The 18,673-nt window shown below is 36.0% G+C and overlaps 2 protein-coding genes across 2 annotated transcripts in view; one reads left to right on the forward strand and one right to left on the reverse strand.

The window, feature by feature from the left end:
- The window catches only part of LOC150083214 (HUWE1-associated protein modifying stress responses), a 98,055-nt gene extending 82,641 nt beyond the window's left edge, over positions 1 to 15,414 (reverse strand). The window contains exon 1 of the mRNA XM_090377105.1: positions 14,987 to 15,414. Within this exon, the coding sequence (XP_090233231.1) occupies positions 14,987 to 15,182 (196 nt within the window). The 5' untranslated portion in view covers positions 15,183 to 15,414. The remainder of the gene's footprint in view (positions 1 to 14,986) is intronic.
- Positions 15,415 to 15,643: 229 nt separating this feature from the next.
- Positions 15,644 to 18,673, forward strand: part of Usp7 (Ubiquitin-specific protease 7) — a 518,151-nt gene continuing 515,121 nt past the window's right edge. The window contains exon 1 of the mRNA XM_090378438.1: positions 15,644 to 16,032. Coding sequence (XP_090234564.1) covers positions 15,954 to 16,032 — 79 coding nt within the window. The 5' untranslated portion in view covers positions 15,644 to 15,953. The remainder of the gene's footprint in view (positions 16,033 to 18,673) is intronic.

The following is an 18,673-nucleotide window of genomic DNA, read 5'->3' on the forward strand; positions in this document are numbered from 1 at the left end:
AAGTTCCAGTACATACTGCTTTTTCTCCTGCTCTGTTATCTCAAAGACCTTTGTATTATTTACTCGAGTCAGTTTTTCCTTTCCTTTCCTACATCTATATCAAGTGTACATCTTACCATTCTGTGATCACTTCCAACATTTACCTTATTCAGGATGGTATATCTTCTGTTAGTGAGAATGAAGTCGATTTCATTAGTTGTTAATCCATTTGGACTCTTCCATGTCCACTTTCTGTTCACCCTTTTCTTGAAAAAAGTGTTCATTACCGACCAGTCTTTGAGATTCTGCAAATTCCACAAGTCTTTCGCCTCTTTTATTTCTTTCACCAATTCCAAAATTTCCTATAGTTCCCTCTTTCTGCGCTGTTTTGCTTTTTTCCAACCTTAGCATTGAAGTCCCCCATAATAATAGTGTAGTGGGTTTTCTGCTCATCTAGAAGACTCAATTTCAGTGTACATTTCTTCAACCTCTTCATCATCATGGCTCGATGTTGGTGCATAAATCATTATAATCTTTAGCTTGTACCTCTTAGAAATCTTGAGTATTAGCCTTGACACCCTTGGTGATGTACTTTTGAATTCCAAAATGTTGTTTTTAAAATCTTTATGGACCAGAAATCCAACTCCACCTTCACTCCTTTCACTGTTTCCATTGGTGTACAGCAGATTTCCACTTAATAAACTTATAAGAGATTCATTTCTTCTTCTTGTTTCAGCCAAACCGATGATATTCCAATTCACATTTTCTAATTCCTTTTCCAGCTCTAACATCCTGTCTTCACCGATGAGTAATCATACGTTATAACAGGCCAAGTTCAGTTTCCATGCATGGCAGCCTGGTCGTACCCAGAGATTCTTAGCACCCTCTGCTTCCACTCTGATCGTCTCGCTGCCGTAAGAGGGAGAGTGAAAGCTGCTGGGGACTGAGGGCCATTTGTATTGTTGTGCTCTCATGCTGGAGGGTTTGGTCTTTTCCTCTTCACGCTGACCAGACGTCTTGAAGAGAACCACTCTACACGTTCATTGCCACCTAAGTGACATAACAGGGCTTACCAACGAGAAGGTGTGCATGAGTGGATTTTAGGGAGGCAGGCCAACCGGACTTCTCCTAAATCTTCTGTAATAGAGATATTGGATCCATCAGTGTTTTAGGCTGAGTGTCTGATAACACACAGGATACCTGTTCCCCTCTAAGCCCCTTCACCACACGATAAACAAAGTAAAACACCAGACTAAAAAAAAGGAGTCAATAAATCCAGAAGAATAATGAAAGATCTCCCACACATATCAAATGCATCAATAAAAAGATAGCGAAAGCAGCCAGAACACAAGGAGTAGCCTCCTTCAGTAACTCATCTTCCCTTAAACAAAGGCTCAAATTAACCAGAAGAAAATCCAAGAGGTCAATATACCATGAGGTGTGGCTGTGGAGCCATATACGTTGGAGAATCCTACAAGGCATCTTCTTTGGTCAAGACTTAAAGAATACAGAAAGGATGTAGTACATTATGGTAGGTCTGACAAATCGGATACAGCCCACCATGCCTTTCAATGTAGCAATCTCTGAGATATCAAGGGCATCTCTACTCACCACATATCAAAACTGCAAAAGAACTTTACTTTTTTTTAAAATATATTTACTTATTAAGCTCTTCAGTCACATTTCCATCAACAAAAAAAACACAGATCAAATTTTGACAGCTTATATTTCCACATTTTCAAAATAACAACTGAAAAGGAAACAAAAACTGTTACATTCCATTTCACCCCCCTGCAATAACAAGTCTTTAACTGGGAACCAGCTCACCATATTTGAAGTTTTCCCTAAGGCCAAAGTGACATTCACCAGCTGACCTTGATAACCTTGAACTATATCTTACTCAGTTCTCTTTATACATCTCTGCAGAAGGCAAGTTTTTGTTGTTTGTATTACAGTGTGGTAAGTAAGAAGCCCAGTTCCTTCAGAGCCAATGTAGCTATAATTGTCATGTTTCTATTTGTGGTTTAACTCGATTATGGAGTTCTAAATCTTCTGTATTCAACATTATATTAATGCAAGTTAACTTAATGTTAGTTGAAATTTCTTAACTTCATTGTAATTTTCACGTGATGATGTTTTTATATCCCCTACAGCATTTATGGTTTGAAGATGGGGTTGAGCAAGAATTCTGAAATGTCATCTGTTAACAAATTAGTGTAGTATTGAGCTTGTATTACACATGAGTTTAATAAAACCTATTTGTTAATAATTTTTACTGTAAGGTAACATTATTTACTAAATGAACAAGTGTTTATTTGTTTTTTGATTTTTAGGAGCATTAGCAACTAATGCCATATTGCTCCGGGGATATGCGGTGGTCATACCCTGACCTTTCTGCATCCTCCGCATTTGATGGTCACGGGCTGAAACCCCAGTCTAATCAAGAAACGTATGGTACGCACTGCTGCTCCTGCCCACCTGGCTATGGAGGCACCTAACAGGTGTGTATTGTTTTATGTACGAGTATACCCTTATTTACACTGGTGTTCAAAGAAAGTGCATCAACCTTTAAAATTGTAATTGTCGTCCAAATAACTTAAGTACATGGCAATATTTCTTACATATTGCATCAGATAAGAATCACACACATGGGTAATGACGTAACATTGCATCAGCTGTCAATTTCAGCTATACAAGCACGCATTGCAAGAGTTGCAGTCATTCCTTGACTGTGTCAGGATGGCGAGTTACATGCAGTTGACGCCATGAAGAAAGAGTGCTATTGTTGCTTTATGTGAGGAAGGATGTTCTTCCCATCTTATTGCTTATAGTGTCTTGTAATCAGTCGACATTGAGTACATTTCAACCAAGTTTCTTGCGGCGATTGATTAATTGGTTAAAATAAATTTATTAAAATAAATAAATGATATATACATAAGATAAAACAGAGATAAAATAAAATAATAATAAGGCTAGTGAAGAGGCGCTTCATCTTGAAAGCTTCTATGCATTTTAATGCTTTTATCTTATGTATACATAATTTATTTTAATAAATTTATTTTAACTAGTTAGTTGGTCGTCGCAAGAAACTTGGATGATATGCAACCTGACGCACAAGGCCTGCTTTCCAATGCTCGTTTAATGTATGGCTCGTACATGTGTGGAAGGCTGATGAACAGGCACTTCATCTCGAAAGCTATGTATTTTAACGCTTTCATCTTATTTTATTTCTGTTTTATCTTATGTATACATCATTTATTTATTTTAACCAGTTAGTTGGTTGTCGCAAGAAACTTGGATGATATGCAACACAAAGCACAAGGCCGGTTTTCTAGTGAGTAGATTTCTTTCCAAACTCAAGAATACTGATTCTGCTGATAGGAAAAAAAGGAACTAGACTCAAATGAGTCTATGCCAAAACACAAGACCGCATTTTGAAGTGCTTATGCCTTAAAAACCACAAAGTTTCTTCATCTGAGCTGAAAAGAGAATGGGAAGAATGTAAAGGAGTGGTAGCAACGGCAGTAACAGTCAGAAGACACCTCTTCAAAAATGTAGAAGAAGCCCCTCCTCACACAAAAATTGAAAAAGGCCCGATTAATTTGGTGTAAGGAGCATGTCCAATGGACCGCCGAGCAGTGGAAGTCAGTTATTTTCTCGGATGAGAAGAAATTCAAACCGCATGGCTCGGATGAGAGAGAAATGATTCGCCATAGACGTGGTGAAGAATACCATCCAGACTGTATGGTGTCTACAGTAAAATTCTCTACCAAGGACATCTGATATGGGGGTGCATTTTGTATCGCAGAGTAGGTCACCTTCAGTTTACAAAAGGTTCCATAAATGCCAATGGATACCTGGTTATATTGGAAGGCAAATTGCTGCCAACCACTAGAGACCATTTCAACCTGCCAAGTAACTGCATCTTTCAGGACGAATTTGCTCATCATCGGGCAAAAAGTGTAAATAGGCATGTTTGTAGTTACTTTAGCTTCATTTCTGCATTAGAGGTTCAACAGTAGTGTGTTTACATTTGTTACAGGTGAAAAAATGTTTGGAAGAACAGTCCATTACAACTGTTAGCTGGCCAGGAAACAGCCCGGACCTGAATCCTATAGAGAACTGTTGGCATCGTGTGGAATCTGCAGTTGCCAGAAAGAAACCAAAGGCGGCCCTTCATGAACTTCAGGATGCATAATTCGTGTTTGGAACCACAAACTAATCTTCAGAAATTGATCTTGTCAATGTGTCGATGGTGTGCTGCTGTCATCAGGGCCAGAAGTGTTTCAACTAAATATTAGTTTGCACCTGGTGAACTTTTCATTCTGTTTTCCATTTGAAATTATAAACTGAAGGAAATTGAGGGCTTCTGATAACATTTCAGCCATAATTATGTTTACCAAAACTGTTGTATAAAGGTTGCAAATGCTCATTTTGGAATATTTTGAGAACACCTGTCAGCTATTACTTAGCTTTGTCTTAACTCTTGTCTTAATATTTATTAAAATATCTTTTGTTTATATTTATATTTCTGATGCTAGTCGTTGGACTACATCACTATATCAGTGATGTAGTCCAACTAAGGCTAAATATATGTATTAGTTACTTAATAATAGTCTGGTGATGACCAACTACATTAAGGGTAATATTATATAAGAAAAGTATTAGATGAGATAGAATCCTGGCAGCTTCAGGGCCCGATATCCTATGTCAATGCGTGTGCACGTGTGTGTGTGGGGGGGGGGGGTTAGCTAATTCAACATCACACCACTATATACAATTTGCGCGACTGCGCAATAATAACTTTACTACATATAAAACAAAAACAAGGCGAGAACTTACCCCTTTCTGACCGACGACCACCACAGGACAAGTTGCAGTAAGTAAGAACCTTCTCATTTATTCAGATACATACCCATTGGGCTTTGAGTCACCTATCCCAGTTTGCTGCTATGGTTGCTTACAAAATTTAAAATTTAAATTCAAACCAAAAACTATAAAACGATTCTTAAATTAAACCTAAAATCATTATACATATCGAAAGCAAAATTAAAAGCCTACTTAAACTAAAAATATCGCTTATATATGTATATATATTAGTGAAATAATGAATGGCAAAACTGGAATGGGGACAACAGAAATGGGTAGGTATGGGGCATTCCGTCAGACGGGCTATCTATCCACTCAAACACCCGATGAAGTAGTGGATTGATGGCATAATCACTTAGTATTGATATTTTCATTATCAGTTAGTAATGATATTTTCATTATCAGTTAGTAATGACATTTTCATTATCAGTTAGTAATGACATTTTCATTATCATTTTGTATTGATTGCTTCATAGTACTTTTAATGTTTAACTTAACATTTATAGGCCAAACAGACTTCAGATAGCCCATATATGCTAGTTTGATTACCTGATCCATATACACACTAATACCAATAGTAAAATACCACTTAATTGAATTTATTGACCTATATTAAATCATGCACGTATAATGTTGAATTGCCATATGTACAATGGCATTAACGTAGCATATATGATAAAAATCGTAATATACAATTCTATCATTATATATATACAGGGTGATTCACTACCAGTACAACAAACTTGCAGGAGGTGTAAGGATAATCGAAGACTAATCGAAATCACATAGCATTGCAGGGTCCGAAATGCCTTCGTCATGCGGTAGAGGACGTTAAACGGGAGGTCGCGTGAACAGCGATCCCGCTGGAAGTCAGCATTTGCAAACCGGTTCCCGAGGCAGTAGGATGGACGAGTATTCAAATGTTGAACTGGCCGACATGCACCTTGCATATGGAGCTGCGGACTGTAATGGGCACACCACTCTGTGCTTGTACCAGGAACATTTCCCGCACAGGCATGCTCATCATACGATTTTCGCACATGTGCACAGAAGGTTACATGAGACTGGTTGTTTCACGAGAGGTACCATGAATCGAGAGCGAACGACGAGGACGCCAGACAATGAGGAGAATGTCCTACGTCTTGCAGAAGGCAATCCGAGTAAGAGTACTCGAGCGATAGGCCAACGATTGGGTATTTCCCAATCCACTGTATGGAGGATACTGTCAACAAACCAAATGAGTTCATACCATCTGCAACGCGTCCAATCATTGGAGCCTGCAGATTATCCACTCCGGAGGACTTTTGCTACTTGGTTTCTTCAACAGCAAATGCTGACTTCCAGCGGGATCGCTGTTCACGCGACCTCCCGTTCAACGTCCTCTACCGCATGACGAAAGCATTTCGGACCCTGCAATGTTATGTGATTTCGATTTGTCTTCGTGCCCCCTACACCGTTTGTCGCACTGGTAGTGAATCACCCTGTATGTATATATATATATATATATATATATATATATATATATATATATATATAGAGAGAGAGAGAGAGAGAGAGAGAGAGAGAGAGAGAGAGAGACACTTAAAAGTATATAGAGGAAGAGTAAATATTATACAGGTTTTAATTAAATTGAACAGCTAAGTTCATAAAACAGCTAAGAGAACATAAAACAAGAGCTTTATTTAAGAATCTAAAGAGAACTATAATAATTTAAGTTAAATTAATATTTCAATACTATTTTTAATACTTAATATTAATTTAAGAAAAAGTAAATGAACCTGAGATGTAATGCACTGCATAGATCAACTTGTTTATGTTTAGCTTCAACAATTTCTCTTCCACTTTCATCTTGGTTATCAGAAAATAATTTAGCTACCTGAATTTGACAATTCCAGCATCTGCTTACCTATAAAAATCCTCATGTGTGAGATGCAAAATACCTATTCAGTTTGCCAGAAAACTGAGCAGAATCAACAACGACATTTAAAACATTCGTATCTAGCAAATTAATGTGTTTCATCCCCTTCCTTCTAGTGTTTTACTTAAGTAAACAAGTCTGCTGCTTTGGTTTGAATTCTTTACTAGAGACTTCAATTTTCCTTAGGTTATCAAACATTCCTTCTGACTTGATTGCAGAATACTTTATATCTACTGTAGGTCTCTGTACCTGTTAAATTATATGCAATCACTGCAATCTTATTATCTGCCACAAGTTTCATCAGTTCATCTAACATCTATTTAGGTGTAAGCTTTGAACATTATCTCCTAACTATAAAAAGCTCAGTAGCTTCTATGATTGCACTGAATGTTTCACATTTAGAATTTGCTTTTGGTAACATCATCAGTTGGTCCCACCGAACAGAATGTAAAATCTCTGAGACCACTGTAGTCACCTATACAATAGCCTTTTACTTTGTCTTTGACAGTAGTGACATCTTTAAGTAAATACCACATCAATAAACTGCCCTGGGAGGACAGTTATTGTAAATGATAAAAGACCACCAAGGGCATGTGTTAGCTGTTTTTGGTTGTACTGTAAATGACGATCAAGAGCTTTCTTATTATGGAAATAAGTAACAGAAGAGGTGGATAAGGTGATTCACTATAAAATGGATGTTGCAGCATACATACTTTACTTTCATAAAAAATTTTGGAGACTACTGTTAAAAGTATTGTTTCAACTTCTTTGAACAGATCATTACATTTGTTCTTGTGAAAATATTAAAAGAGGAATGAAGCACAACTTAAGCAAGATCTAAATATGTTTATTTCCAGTTTAAAATTAGTCATTTCATGAGCATTATTCCTAGTTGAAAATATTTTCCAATTAGAAATAAGGGATGGGTGCAGATAAGCACCAAGACTAGTCAGGAGCACAAAATAGTACTCAGTCCAAGAAAGATTTTGGATGTAATTGTTAGCATCTGGAAACTAGGGGTCCAACAATGAGATTTACTAGGTTTCAGGTCTTAAATGGAATCAGTAAATCAAATGTTGTGGCATCGTTACATCTGAGAATGCACATAAGGGGGAAAAATTTAAATAGAAGATTTATGACTGCAGGATAGATTTGTAAAAATTGGTTTTCAGCCAGATGGTTTGTTGGAAGAAACCAACTGTTGCTGTTTAAGTGGGTAGTTTTTTGTTTTTTTGGTGGATGCTGTATAAGTTCACTTCCTTACATCATTTGCCATTACTAATACTTAAAAGTGGGTGGGGGGGTCGAAAACGAAGCTATATCACAATTGTATCATATTTTTAATTATGTGGTTCATTAAATTTTAATACAACAGTCTAAACAATAATGGTTCATTTAAAATAATTTTCTGCACTATTCATTAGAACAAAATATTGGTGCAATGAAGTAATCTATCGTCAAGATGTTGTTGTGGCAAAAGTACGAGGTGACCCCTGCAGTGGGAAATGCTACACTGATTTGGAATAGTTGGTAAATGTTACATGGGTCCTTTGGCAGGTAGGCTCAGAATTCATAGTTTTTACCTGTATTATAATGAAAATTTATTGTATCCCATCCACAGTGACGCATCATGAAATATGCTTTTGTCCAAATGAATGAAGCTCGCTTCAAGCAGCAAGATAAAACGTAAATATACGAGGGTTAAAGTTTCTGGACTGTTATGCTCAATTATGTTCAATGAGTTTGAAAATAAAGAGACATGGTATGTCGTAGTTCAAATTCTTCCAACAGATGGTGGTACAGAGATTGCCCGATAGGCTGACATACTGCAAGTAACAAAACCAGTTTTGTTAGAAGCGTTAATGTTCTGCGTCACAATTTTGTAATGGAGCAACAAATCGTATAAAATTTTGCTTAAAACTGGGAAAATCTGCATAGAATGTTAAAAACTTTATGGTGATGAAACAAGTCATACCAATGTGTCTGAATTGTATAAGCAGAGTTCAAAGATGGACATGGGGTTGCTCATGATGAAAAGAGATGGACATCCGTCAACCTCTTGAAATGAGGACAGAACTGCATAAGTTTTGGAAATTGTGGAAAAATCACTGTTTGATCCTCAGAATGAGGTCTGATGAGTTAGATATGAATAAGGAGATGATTTATCAAATTCTGAATGAAGATTTAGGGGAAAGGAAGCAAAATTTGTGCCACACAGCCTCATGGATGAGCAGAAGCAACAAAGAGTGTCATTACATGAAAACTTCATCCAGACTTAAGACAATCATAATTTCCTCAACCATATTTTTTTCAACGGTGTGATTCACAAAGAATTTGTACCTTTGGGTAGGGGAGAGAATTTGTTTCATTTTACATGAAGGTGCTTCAAAAGACTATAGAACTGCATTTTCCAGGTGAGATCACAATTTCAAGAGAAAGGCAGCTTGTTATTCTCGCATGAAAACGTCCCCACCCATTCTGCACTTGATGTGATGACATTTCTGATGAAACATGGTGCTGTACAAGTCAACCATCCCTAATCTCCAGATCTAGCATTAGCTGACTTCCTCTTTCCAAAGATGAAAACTGCCCTTAAAGGAAAGAGATTAAGATGTTGAGGACAAAGCAAAACGCAACTGCCAAAATGAATATCATCACTTTGGATGCCATTCCTGACTGTTTTCAGAAACTTTTACAATAGTGTGATATAAGTGCATTCGATCAGGTGGTGGTGGTCACATTGAATAAAATCAAAACCATTTCTGGGCTACTTCACTTCGTATTCTTTTTTGCTATGCCTTGCATATAGAGCTGGATTTGAGCAAACTGGCAAAGCATCTTCCCAAATGCCAGAAATTATTTTCTGGAAGGATGTGCTCCAAATGTTTCTACAACATGTGGCATTGTAGAAAGGGAATGATTTGTAAAATGTATTACCTTTTCCCAACCAAGTTATTACTCAGTTCAGCGTTTTCAAAGTTATTAATAAAAACTATGTAATAATCAAATAATGTTGAATGTTTAAATTTTATTTTATCTTTACTTGTATGGTTAATGTCAGTTGCTTGTTAGTGTTTCAAAGGTTTACACTAGCAGACATGTGCAAAGGCTAGAGGTACTGTAATTAAAGAGAAATATTAATGAAATGTTAATACAGGATGCCAATTCCAAAGCCAGGAATAATTATCTATGTAGATAATAGTTTACAATGCCTAAATTGCTGGTTAAGTTACATTTTCCTATCAATATTTAGGAAATTACAGTGTCTGGAGACTAGGCACCAGCGAGGTGATCTGATAGAGGTGTATAAAGCCTTGAATGGTTTGAGCATGCTCAATGCTGATGGGATTCTTCCTCTCGCTCAGAATAATCACCTGAGAGGGCATAAATTCAAATTGAGGAAAGACGGATGTAGGATAGACGTGCAGAAATTTGCCTTTAGCCAGCGAGTGGTTGGTTGGTGGAACAGACTTCCATCCCTTGTCGTGGAAGTTGATAGCCTAAATAAGTTTAAGGCTCAGCTGGACAGGTATTTTGAACGAACAGAGGGTGAAGTGGAAGTGGTTTTTTTTTTTTTTTTTTTTTGGCTGATGCTGCATAAGCTTGCTTTCTTGCATCAAATGCCTCTACTAATGCTAATTGTGCATTTGCACATAAAAAAAAGGAAAAAAAGTGAAATTTTGCAGAGTTCAAACAGTTGCTTTAGGCAAAAATCAACTTGTTGTCATCACTACCTTTAGAGTACAATTTAAAAGAAAGGAATAAAAAAAACCACCTTCATTCCATTCTTTGTCTGAATATCCTTCAAAAGTTTCCAGATAACCTGTTTAATTTGTCATTGGAGAAAAGCTGGAATCGAGTAAAGAATTCCTGGGGGAAAAAAAAAAAAAAAAAAAAGAGAAGAGAGAGAGAGAAGCAGCTTTGTACAAAGAAGACCAGGGGAAACTGACATATAAAAGAAAAAATAGTTTAATTTAGGAATAATACTTAGTGCCACTTAAAAACCTTGATAAATTAATTTGATAACCTATAAGAACTTGTTTCTTATAGTATATATGACACTGAAAATATGTTTCATCCTTTATTTCAAGGCACGTTTCCATTATTACATATTCTGCATATTAGCCATAATTATTCCTTAGGACCAATGTTCCTAGGATCTGTGGGAATCCAACTTGGTTGCTTGAAACTTTTTTTTTTGCAAAATGTTTTCTTTTAGCAGAGGGAAAGTGGGTCAGTTGAATAAATGACTGGTTGTCAGTTAATTCACAGGTTTAAAGTTTTCTCTTGGACAGAAATTCACTCAACAGCACTTCTGTTTTTAAATGTTTCACAATGCACACATTTTTCTGAGGTCATGCACTGTGATGTAGTTCCCTACAATTACATAATTGTTGTGGAAAGGTGGAATCCAACTTCCACTCTGTGACACTTTCATTTATGGCAAAATATTAAGGTAAATTAGATTTTTTAAAAAAACATTTACGGTAGATACCACAGTTATATGATAACAAAAATGTGATTCTTTAAATTTGTGTCAAATTTAAAATAATTATCCAATTTTGTAGTTGTGATAGCTGAAAGAGAAGTTCTTATTGTGTGTGCTGTTTTGATTTATGACAAGGATCAGAAATTTAAGATACAATATATATATAAAAATTTTGCATTCATGTGTTTGGTATAATTCATACAGGCAACACTGGGCTTCTGCTGATGACAGGAGGCAATGTGTTGAAATCTGCTGATGAAAATGTGTTGAAATCCTTCACATTAAAGCATGACAAGGTAGATAAAGGGAGTTGATAATTACCTGACATGTTTGATACACAGACAACTGCCAGCATAGCATATTGCACTTTACCACCACATACAAAAATGCCAGGTAGACACACAGAAGTCTTGAAAAAAAAAAAAAGAACCACTGGCTAGGATATTGGGAATGGTACAGTGCCACCCCAAACTGCATAAAAACAAAATGCAAGTAGTGCAGTGGTCATACATTTATTCACATATTTAATATTGAATAAAATAAACAAAATGGTTCCCATGCCATGTTGTACAAGATGTTATGCAATATATGATTGTCCCTATTTCTAACAGCACACCTCAATTGATTTGTGGCCCCCAATATTGTTTGGCAACTTCTTTAACAAGTTCTCTGTATCGTATAATTGAACGAGGACAGATCTTGGCTCCTCGATGGCAATCAAGTGGTTAGACACAAAACACCTACCCTAGGAAATATTCCATTAAGACATCCTCAGTCATGGACACCCACCACAGTGGGCTGAAGGTGGGCATCTACATAAAATGCAATTCTTCATTTTTTTGGTGGGGGACAGGGGTTAAACAAATTTTTCAGCAGGAGGTTTAAAAAAAAAAAGTTAAGTTTGGTGAACCTTTAAAAATATATGGAACACACAAATGACTTGACAGTGCCTCCCACAAACAAAAGTTATACTCCAATTCTTAGTAAAAATGCCGATTTGTTTTGTTTCAGAAATAAACATTCTTGCTGTGAACTACAAGTGAACATTTAAGGATAGGAGTTGTTAATAGTAGTAGTAATGGCATGTGATGAAAGAAAGCAAGCGTATGAGCTTATGCAGCATCAGCCAAAAAAAAAATTTTTTTAAATTTACACAACCATTCTCTCTAAATGTTTGTCCAGTTCCTCCTTAAATTTATTTAACCTATCAATTTCCACAACGATGGATGGAAGTTTGTTTCCAGCAATTTAGCCAGCGGGTGGTTAATTAACCACCCGCTGGCTAAAGACAAATTTCCACACATCTATTCTAAATCAGTTGTTCCTCAATTTGAATTTATGGCCCCTTAGGTTCATAATCTGAACAAGTGGAAGAATCCCATCAGAATTCAGCGGGCTCAACCCATTCACGGCCTTATACACCACAATCAGATCACCTTGCAGGTGCCCCAGCCACTGCAATTTGCAGAACTTAAGCCTCTCTTGGTAAGAGGATAACTTCATTCCCCTCACCAATCTTGTTGCCCTTCTCTATACATGCTCAAGCAAATCTACATCCTACCTAAAATGAGGCATCCAGACCTGTACGCAGTACTCAAGGATTGGCCTCATCATTGCCTTATACAGAGGGACAATTACCTCCTTTTCTCTGATAGCAAAATTCCTGCATATCATTGATAAAACCCCATGACCTGCCCTGGCATTGCTCAGAAAACTTCATATCTGACTGCACAATTACTCCCAGTTTTTTTTTCATTTTCTACCACCTTAAGTGTGCCACACAGTTGGTACGTTTCTCTGCGGTTACTTCTACCCATATGGAGTACTTTGCATTTGTCAGCGTTTAACTTCAGTTGCCACTTCTCAGCCCATCTGCCCAAATTTTTTAGATCCTGTTGCAGTAGCACACTGCCATTAACAACCCTACCAATAATGGACTATGAAGCTCTGTTAATCTTTTTGCAGGACAACTTTTTGAGAGATCATTCAAATAACAATTGAAATCCTTCACACTTCAGAAAATTGTCAATCTCATCTATTAGGGGGACTTCAGGCTTTTCTAAAATACTTCTCATTGAAAAGAGTTTATCCACAGTGTGGGAGTGTTATGTAGGGGAAACAAAACGCCGTCTCAAAGACCGTCTGGGGGAGCACACTAAGGCAATAAGAAGTGCGGACTATGGTAAGTCCGCCATGGCCGAGCATTTTTGGGAGAAGCAGCACCACATCTCCCCGGACGAGGCTATCATCCCCGATCGGGCGCATAAGTTCTGGGACCGGAAGTGGCTTGAGAGTTTGCGGATCAGTTCCACAGTGAACATTAATAGAGATAGAGGAATGCGGATCCATCCCCTCTTTGAGGCTACTATCCTCAGAAGGGATGAACGGTTCCACACGACCCACTCTCGAGCCACTTCCGATTCCGTAACACAAGAGAACGGAACACGTGGGAATGAAACACGTGATGAGTACCGTGAACCTGCTGGTATTTAAAGACGCACCGCAGAACAAAGAAAATACCGCTGAAGAAGGCAGGAGCCTTCGAAAGCTTTGGTTTTATTGATTTTAATTTAGTATATTTTAATGTATATATTTTAGTTGTAAAGTTAAATATAATTTATTGTAAATACAGACAAATATAACTTATTATAAATACAGTTATCAAGATTCCAGTTTTTGTTTTCTTTGTGTTTTATTTCTACATAAGGTTGGTGAAAAACATTTAAAACTACAATATACACAGCATAGGATGTTCATTTTTATTCACTTTTGCAAAGTATTTCTAAGAAATCTCTTCAGACACCTTGCATAAACTCCAGGGGTTAACATCTGGTGAGTGTGGGCTTGGCACACCCAGGATCCTGAGAGAATGGATATTATCCTTTCTTCTCTTTCTTGGTGATTCCCTTTTACTTTTGACTTTCTCTCACAAAGGGTAACTCAGAATTTTTTTTTTTTTTGGCTGGTTCCACAAAAGCCTCAGGCTTCCTTGCACCATATGGCTAATTATAATAATATAGTTTGCCTGTTGGGCCTAATGTGAGCCCACGTGCTAGCTACCATCTGTTATTCAATCCTGCAAGAACTTGTACAAAATCTAGCGAGAGGAGAAACAAGTATTTTAGAAAAGGTTTAAATTAATTACGGGGGAGTAGAGAGAGCACATCGGGAATACCTTGTATATCCCACATTCTTCTGAAATGTAACCCATTTCAGAGAAATTTCTAGAAAAAGGAATGAATTAAATAAAGACTCATTTCTACTGAGAGGCTTAATATTATGAGGATATCCTTTTTCTTCTAAAAGTGACAAATCTACAGGACGTGTATTTAAAGTAATAAAGGCTAGCTGACTGCCTAAAAATTTTTCTTTTCTTTTAAGAAAAGGAGGTTATTAACTATTGTCATAACCTACCACCTAATGTTGTGGCACTACAGCAAATTTTGGTAGGGCTGAAGCAAGGCGTAGCTGCTAGTTCTGGAAACTCTTTGGCCATACCATACTGTTCGCTGGACTCCTCGGCACAAATGACAAAATAGTGAGATAGAAACAGGTGATTTTTTAAAGCTCATACTAAATAAGTCTGACTTATTTAAATTATTTTTAATATGGTAATTCTGTGCTAATATTGCCTATTCGGAAATAATGTTTTTTAAACTATGAAAATGATATTAATCTCTTTACACTCCTTCCCAGAGTAAACTACGAAATGGCATGTATACAGTACTCACCTTTGTACAATTGCGCTATACATGTGGCAGCATTTTGAAATAATAGCCAAAGTTTCTGAACTACGCAGTCTTTCTCATTCCGAATTTCATTTTCCATGTCTGGAGTACTTTCTACTTCTTCAATGCATTGCTGTTCCCAATTCGACAAACTTATCCACGGTTCAAACCCTTCATCTTGCTCGTGTTCTTCACTCATTCTGAATACTTCTAATGGGAATGCGCAGTTACTATACAAGCTAAAATTCTTATCATATATTCCTGCACTCAGAAACGAAATAAATTTTCAGCTTCACCGTCTCATATTTCCTCTGCCAACGGACTAAGTATAATTCCACCTGATTTACCATGCAAGTTCCTAAAAATCACTAGAAAAAGGTAAATCAGCAGTCTGTAAACCACACAGAAGTAAACTAGCTGCGCAGCTTCAAAAATATCCACTAGGCTGTTCTTAGTCAACTATATTTTGAAAAGAATTATGGGAATTTTTTAACTTTAATAAAACTTAAAAAATAATCGTTAAAAAGTATTTTAATATAAAGTGTATAATTTATTAAATGAAAATACAGAAAAACACACAACATTTAGTTCAACCAACAGTTGATGGCAGTTCCCATCATTCACCAGTAAAAATAAGCCGCCATTTTGTTTATTTTCATAGCAAGATGCTGTTTTGAAGGGTAAGACGATAGTGATCGTCGGTTATATTCTGAGTTAAGAATTTTCTTTTTTTTTATCTCTGGTTTAGTACTTATTTGTTTTCTGAATTTGAACCGTGGCGTTTGGGTGTTAATGCCTTCCCCTTTCTGGGGGGTTGACACCAGCAGACATTGGGCGAATAGCGAGCAAGCACTTCAAAGTGAGCGTGTCCGGAAAGAATTTAGCGACAGGATCGGGGAAGGAGCGTGGAGGCTTAACTCCTGTAAAATCGAAGAAATCTCGGCAAACTAACTGTCCTGTCGGTTTAAATATGAATCATTTGAATCAAGGAAGAATACACGAAAAGGACAATCATCTTTCAGAATCAGAAGACATGGATACTCGAGAAGGTGAATACTGTTGATTTTTATATGTGGGTGAAGGATTAGGGCTATGTTATTTTTTCTTTTCAGTGTTCTTTTATGATTTCTGAGGAGGAATGTCAGCTTGAAATTCTACATTGGAAAGCGATTTATTGTAGTTATTAATATTATTTTTGTTTTTAGACACAGATATCTTTCATCATAACAGAATTTAATAGAAAAATTGCATTTTGTGTAAGGAACATGAAAAGTGGAGAAGCCGGCTTATTTTTGCAAGAAAGCTCTGCTTCCTTTGGAATAGTCATTTGGATTTTTCTTTTCTTTCAAATTCTCACAGTTTGTAGTTTTAAGGTTGTCATTTATAATAGTCATATTTGTTCGCAGGTGTTTCGCCAGTGGGGACAGACGAAATGGTGAAGCTATTTAACCCAACATTTATAATTGAATTCTGACCTATCCATGTTGATATGCTGTAATTGCAAGCCCAATTTCTCCTGTGATAGCTATTACTGATTAACACTCAATGTAGCCTGTACTTGGTGCTTTGCTTGTCAGTCACCAGAAAAAGGCAAACTTTAAGTTCTACAATTGTGTAAGTTTCACATGCCTGATCAAAGATTGATTACTTTTACACAATTAAGAGGATTTAACTTCAGTTATTATCATATTTGAAATGTTATACAATATTGCTGTATAACGAGATCACTTGTAAATTCTGTTTTGGAAGAAAAATAAGTGTGAAATACAGGGTTAAAACATTTAAAAACATGAGATATGATATTAATGAAAAGTTTATTATATTAGATTTATGGACATTTTAGTATTCGTTTATAGTACATACTTAGAAGAAAGAGAATATATTCTTCTCATTTTGTTTGTATTTCTTAGGAGACCCTCTTCAGTCCACAATTTTTTTTTTTTCCCAAAAACTCTTCTTGTTCCCCAAGGTTAGCTCTCTCCAATAAAAACACTTGGTACTTTTTTTTTGTTGAGTATTGGACTTTGTTTTATACACATCTTTGAGTGCCTAAGTTTACCTTGTAGCTAGTGGAATTTTAACGTTTGTGTTAACCTTTACCAATTTTAAAAATTTGCTATAAACCCGTAGTTAATTGAAATTATAATATCAAGGTATGAGATATACGTGACACATATACAAAACTATTTTTGCAAACTAAATTATGTGGCTGATAGTTCTATATAATGGTGTTTCAATTAAAAGGCACTGGAGTCTGACTTGTTTAGGTTTAAGGCTATTTGTTATCCAGACATTTTTTGTTATATTTAGTCTGACATTTTTGAGCTTTATGCTAAAATTGAGGTAGGTATTACTGTTTAGATTTTACTATTTCTCTCGCCTATGGTGTATATTCTTATGAGAATGTAAAATGAATCTAAAGGAAAAAAAAATAATACAGTGGTTGTGTGAGATGGGACAGTTCTAAAGCCAGCACTGCTTAAAACACTTACCACATACATTTCCTTTCAGCCATTTAAATCTCCCCCCCAGATAAAGTGGTGGGGAAAACAACTTGAAAAAAAAAAAGCAGTTGATTAGGTAACATATAAATTTTCTTAATATAAATCATGAAATCTAATCAGTAATGCTTAATTCAACTTTAATATCAAAATAAAAAATTGCAGTGCAAATATGAAAAAAAAAAAAAAAGGTTCAAATGAAGAATGGCCTAAACCTAAAAATAGGCAAGACCCCAGTATCTTTTAATTGGACCCTGTATACATAGCCTAATATTAAATCATATATTTTTTTCCAGCAAATTTACGGTGGTATCATTTTCTAATTTCAATTTGAATGTTGAAAACTAGTTTTGCATTGAACATCTTACTTGAGCTCATTACACAAATATCCAAAACTTGTCTTCAGTTTCCTCCTTGTAGATATCCACCTGTGCATATTTGTGCGTTTTTTTTTTATATAATTATGTGATAATTCTTTGCTTGTGCTTGATCCAGTATAAATACTTTGTTTCATCATTGATAGTTTTGATCTGTACCTTGCATTGAAATGATAAATTTTTGAGAGAAAAACTTTCCACTCTTACAGTGTTATTATTTATTCTACTAATGTGCGGCTGCCCAACTTGTATTTTTAGTACTTTTTCATGGTCCACATAAAAAAAAAAAATTTTTTTTTTTCCTTGGTATATCAATACAAATATCTGCTCTCCAGTGACTAGATCAATGAAACATAAGTACATGAATAGGAATTGAATGTATAATTTTACATAACAAGTTAGAAAAAAATTGCTTCTGATAAAATTATTTACTAAATGCCTTGTGAAATCAACTGAACACAGTGTTTAGCAAGCGATTTTTGTAAAGTGTTTTCAACAAGATTTGCTTCCCTGTTTTTAAAGAGGAGAAAAGTATTAATGCATTTTGGAGAATTGAAAGATACTCCCAACTTTAGGGCTGCCAGCTGGATGGCCCTGTCATAACTTATGTAACATTTTTATAGGCTTTTGGTATATAGGCTTAATACATTTTTGTATGGAACATAAGATAATTGTCTATTTTTACAATCATTCAAACTGTTGTGGACTAATGTTATTAGTGGAGTCCCACAGGATTCGGTGTTGGGTCCAGTGTTGTTTTGTATATTTATCAATGATATCGATGAAGGTATATCAGGCTTTTACCAAGAGAG

The sequence above is a fragment of the Mastigoproctus giganteus genome, chromosome 7, assembly GCF_048544385.1.
Source record: "Mastigoproctus giganteus isolate SK-2022 chromosome 7, ASM4854438v1, whole genome shotgun sequence".
In the NCBI taxonomy this organism is placed as follows: domain Eukaryota; kingdom Metazoa; phylum Arthropoda; class Arachnida; order Uropygi; family Thelyphonidae; genus Mastigoproctus; species Mastigoproctus giganteus.